This window comes from Orycteropus afer, unplaced genomic scaffold (genome assembly GCF_000298275.1).
Source record: "Orycteropus afer afer isolate SDZICR_OR568_19922 unplaced genomic scaffold, OryAfe1.0 scaffold00018, whole genome shotgun sequence".
NCBI classification, from domain to species: Eukaryota; Metazoa; Chordata; class Mammalia; order Tubulidentata; family Orycteropodidae; genus Orycteropus; species Orycteropus afer.
In genome coordinates this window covers 14,081,111-14,086,579 of record NW_006921605.1, presented here as the reverse complement: position 1 = coordinate 14,086,579, position 5,469 = coordinate 14,081,111, and the positions used below count along the sequence as shown (strand labels likewise).

The window sequence follows — 5,469 nt, the reverse complement described above, 5'->3', positions numbered from 1 at the left end:
GGAAGCTTAGAGTTTCCTTGAAACAGCCGCTTCAGACCGGTGACTATGTCACGCGGACCCCACCGGGGCTGTCGTGGCAGGACCTCCGGAAGTGCTTTGGGAAATGCAATTCATTTATTTGAGTGGCTTAGTTAAGAAAGTGCAGATGAATCATATGACCAATTGCCATCAGCTCACAATGTTCTTCATAACTTTAGGTGCACATGAATTATGAGGTTACCTGAATAACATCTACTTCTGGATACCTATGGCAACCTGTTTTCCACCGTACATTATGATGAACAGCATCAGTGACTACAAACTAAGGAAAGTAACAAAGTCCTCACGTGTTTTAATACACAGAGAACTCCTCCTTATGATAATAAATGCATGCTCAGGTGCTGCACCTCAATATATGCTCGACAAAATGAATGAGCAAACATCTTCATCACAGGTTACCAACTATGAAGACAATGCTATACTTTACTAAATAAATGTGAGACCTCAGAAGGGACAGCTTAGGCGATATCATTGATTAATAGAGAGTTACTACTGTTATCTGGTATATCACTTAGTTTCCTTTACAGACACCTGCATTGACATAATCACATTTCCTCTCTTAGTGATAGTTCCCACTTTCCAGAAAGTGCTTAATGTATTTGGTAAAACAACCCTGACCAGCTCACCACAACACTTTGTTATAGTGTTGAAAAAGATTGTACTTTGCAAATTCCATTTGGGATGCTTTCATGTAAAACTCAAGAAAGCTCTTCCTCGTGTCCCTAATGCTCTTAGTGTCACCAGCTGATGACGGCTTTGTGCTCTTGAGCTTTGTGAAAGTTCAAGGAATGTCTTGGATTGAATTTATTTTCGTGCATCCTGCTTTCAAACCATGCCTCTCTTTAGCAATTACGCCCATGGCAAACATAAAATACCTTTTTTCCTTGACTTTTATGAGACACACATTCACTGTTTTCTTTCTACTGCTCCTTTCACTCTTTCTCAGGCTTCTTTTGGAGTCGACTTGCCCTGGTTCAAATCCTGACTCTTCCGCTCCCAAGGTGTATGATCCTCCAAAAGTTGTTTCATCATTCTGTCCCTCATTGGTTAGATAGCATCCTTATTTTATATTCCACATAACAGAACACCTATTACAAATGCATTGCTTATATTCAGCATAAATTTTAAGAATCATACAGGAAATGGCAAAACTACTTCTGCTGAGCCTTTGTGCAATTTGCAAGCTTTCATAGGACCACAGGACACAGTAGCTTTGGGAAAAAAAGGACAGGGATCTCATTGAGGCAATGCCCAGTCATTCCATGATGGAACATGAGCTAGTGATGTTGTACTTTTTCCCTCTAGAAGAAGGCACCAAGTGGATTGCTGCAGTATTGATGCCTTGACTAGCAAGGGACCTGCGTGCCTCTGAAGCAGTGGCAGTAAATGGCAGTGCTGTTTGCTGAATCAACACACAATTCAATAACTGGATATCATAAAAGGAATACTTAGGGAATGATATGTTTGCAATTTCTCAGGCCTCAGATTTTCAGGACTTGTGATGTGTCTCCTATTTCGTTATTAGAATGAAGCCCTCTTCTAGCTCCCGATCTCAGGCCTCCACCTTCTGCTTACTGGTCTGGGCAGGCGCTGGTGGACACTCCCTCGTATTTCTTAATCATCCTTCCAATGGAAGCTTTTTACTACATTTTCAACTCAGAAGATATTACACAAATAATTCAACATCTGTTAATTCAGGTAAGTGGCCCAAATTACAAGATGAATTTATTAGATGCTTTTTCATTAATGTAGTAACACTGATTAATCTTAAACCAAAGAACTTCAAATTACCTGTGCAATAGCATCATTTTAGAGAATTGAAGTTTAAGTATGAAATAATTTCTAGGTAGCCTTTATTTGATACAAACTTAATATTGCTATTTTCAGATCCTGTGTAGGATTGGATATGTCACAGCTTTTGTTTTCTTGACATATGTGATTTCATTCATTTTTTGCAATGGGGGAAAAAAAAAACAGTGGCATTTGGTCATTTTGCTTCCTAATTGTAAGTATGCATATATTGCATATTGTTTTATTTTAAACAATTTTTACATACATCTAAGAATATAGTTTAATCTTTGTACTAAGCATAATGGCAAATTAATATTGCTCTCTAGAAAATTTGATTTCTCCTAATTATGTTGTTAGTTGCCATCAAGTTGGCTCTGACTCAAGGTGACCTTATGTAAAACAGAACAAAACCTTTTCTCGCCCTTTGCCATCTTCATGATCAGTGGTATGTTTAAGTCCCTCGAGTGGCTATCGTAGCTGTAAAATGCATGTGTGGTGTGTGCTATTTGTAAACAGATCACTCTCCAACATGTCCTCGGCTTTGACCTCTCCACTGAACCAGACATTTCCACCTCTAACAATTAACTTAAAATTACATGTGAATATTTAAGAAGCATCTCAGTGCTGACCTACCTGAGAATATAACCCTCTGCCATCCTCCTCCTCCTCTTCTCTTAAAATTTTACATAATTAAAACACAATCTACCCAACTACTTGTTTATGCCAAAACTCTAGAGTCATCCTTGATTCCTCTTTTCATCTCTTCCCACATTTAATCCATTTGCAAGTCCTTTAGACTCTAAATATTTCCTGAGTCTGTTTGCTGTTTCCCACCTTCACCGCCTCCTCTGTTATTGTTTATGTTTTCATCATCTCTCCCCTGAAGTATTGCAGCACACCTGTATCTGATCCCTGCTTCACTCTTGCAACCCATAATCTATCCCCCAATTATAACTGAAGTGATATTTTAAAAAATAATTTTTTTTATTGAAAAGTATAACCTGCCTAAAGAATAGCACATATATTGTAAGTGCACAACTCAATAAAAATTTTAAAAGTGAAAACTTCACATGACTCCATCACACACATCAAGAAATAGAACGTGACCAGAACTTCAGAAGCCACTTATGTCCCATTCCTAACTATACCCCTTCCCTACAAGAAATCATTTTCTTGAGCTGCAATATCATGGGTGAGTTTAGGCAGTTTCTGAATGTAATATACACAGAATCCTACAGAGAACCTTATCTTGGATCTGCCCACTCAACATTATGCCCTTTAGACTCACCCAAGCTATTGTATCAGATACACACATTCACTTCTTTCCATGGCTGTACTTGCCTGTTGATGAATGTACTATAATTTGTCTACCCAATCTATTGTTGACATTTTGTGGCTTCCTGTTTTGAATGGTTGTGAATAATACTGTTGTGAACTTCCTTGTATGTCTTTTAGCACACATGTGAATGCCTTTTAGGATGCAAAGCTGGGAGTAGAATTATTAGATAATAAAGTATTCATATGTTCAACTTTAGTAGATTTTACCAACATTGTCCCAAAGTGATTGTGCCACCAATAGGGGTGATAATCCCACTGGGTGATATGGAGGATACTTTACATCTTTGTCAACATTTGGAAGAAACTGAAATAAAATGTAACAAACAAATGGGAATTACGAATTAAGAAAATACACTGACTTCCAGATTGGGTTAAAAAATAAAATTCAGCTCTATGTTGTTTACAAGAAACACACCTAAATCATGGGCAATAACAGAACAGATATTTTTCAGCTAGATCACATTAGATTTACAAATAATATATAAAGTAAAATTTAAGAGCAAACATAGTAAGCAGGAAAATAAAAAAATGAATACATTGAGAAAATGTACAACCCATGAAAAAGATGCCAGACTTATTGCCAAAGGGGCAAGGAGGCTGCATCTTCTGACCTCTTCTAACCACACAAGAGGAAGACAAAATCACCATCAGTAGCCCAAAGCCTGTCCCTATGAGGCCAGACATGCTGCCTCCCTCTAGCCCTTTCACCAACCCTGGCACCAACTATTCCTCCTGCAACACCCACCATCTCTCTGCAGGGTTCAATAATTTGCTGCAGTGGCCACACAGATCTCTCAGATTATGGAGTTTATTAGGGAAGCACCAGGGTACAATGCAAGTTCAGGAACAGTGAATGCTCAGTCTCTCTCAACCCGCCATCTCTCAGCCAACAGTCTCTCTCAGTCTCTCTCCCAGCAGTGTGTGCCTCTCAGTGTCTCTTTCTCAGCAGCCCGTCTTTCTCAGCCAGCAGTCAGAGAGACTTCTTCTGCCTCTAGAAGGGCTCCTAACCAATCCCAACATCAGAATTCTATACACCTGAGAGGGAGCGAACTTCCCGGAAGATTGCGTTGTGCTGGTTCAACAGAAATACCCCAGGTGGATAACTTTAGCAATCAGGAGCTACGCGGGTACTCACAGCAAATTCTACTGCAGGGTTTACAAAGACTTATGGCTAGAAATGCCATACCAGGTGATTTACTACACCACACTTATATTCCATTTTTTAAAAAAGTACACAACAACAAAATACATACAACACAATTATCTTTAAAGATACCAGCAAACCTAAATCACCTGTTTCAGAACTGAAAGAGCAGGTGGCAAAAATAAGCCAACATGTAGAGACTTAAATAAAAGACTGCACAAGTCGGATTTGATCAGATGTGTAGACAGAAGCCATCTGTGTAAGGACAGCAGAGTAGAGGTGACAGGAGGTTCAAAGAGGAAAGTGGACGGCTGCAGAAAAGAAAAACAGAAACCTGGTCTGGCTTTGGGGGACATCAAACTTTACTTGCTCCAGCCACAAACAGGTCTGATGAGGGAAGGCAAGTTGATAAAATACTGATAACTAACTCTAAAAATAGGTATTTCAGAGACTAAAGGGATAGTCTAGAAAAAAGTAAATAAGAACACTTGAGAGAAGAATGCCTCACCCAGGGAGGAAGCGCTCTGAGCTGAATGGGGGTGTGGTCCAAGATGCACTGTATGCCTGCCCTTGGGCAATAAGACGCATTACTCCCTGGGTAAAGTGACAACTGATACACAGCATCCCACACAACTCCAAGAAGAAAGCAATAAGGCTACAACACAGAGCCCAAGTGAGCACACCGCCCATCCATGTCCCCAGGCCTCAAGACGTCCCTAGGCCTCAAGACGTTAACAGAAATTACTACCCATCATCAAACTCTCTCTCAGAACATAAGACAAGCAGGTGTCAGCTCTGAAGAAAGGTGTGTTCAGAGGAAATCATAAGACTTAGTCAGGGTAGATAGATCTGAACAGAATCACACAGGTTAAATATGTCCAAAATCAAAGGATCGATCATGGCCACTCTGTAAACACATGCAACAATATACAAAGTCCCAGAGCACAGAACGACAGCTAGTGGACAGCACCAACAACTAGAGAAACACACGAACACAGCACCCAGAACCCAGGCAGCATTCCAGAAGAGCTTTGTCCTGGAAAAGATCTTCAAAAGCATTAATCTAATAAAGCAAAAGCTGAGCGACACAATAATAGAACATTCTCGAATGAGAAAAAGGACATACAGTGAAGACCAATATAATTATAACCTAATGG

At 39.7% G+C, this 5,469-nt stretch overlaps 1 protein-coding gene across 1 annotated transcript in view; it reads left to right on the top strand.

Moving 5' to 3' along the window:
- LOC103214091 (ATP-binding cassette sub-family A member 9-like) overlaps positions 1–5,469 on the top strand; it is a 47,221-nt gene that overhangs the window by 21,133 nt on the left and 20,619 nt on the right. Inside the window, 3 exon segments of the mRNA XM_042783538.1 lie at positions 1,583–1,737; positions 1,927–2,004; positions 2,006–2,044. Coding sequence (XP_042639472.1) covers positions 1,583–1,737; positions 1,927–2,004; positions 2,006–2,044 — 272 coding nt within the window.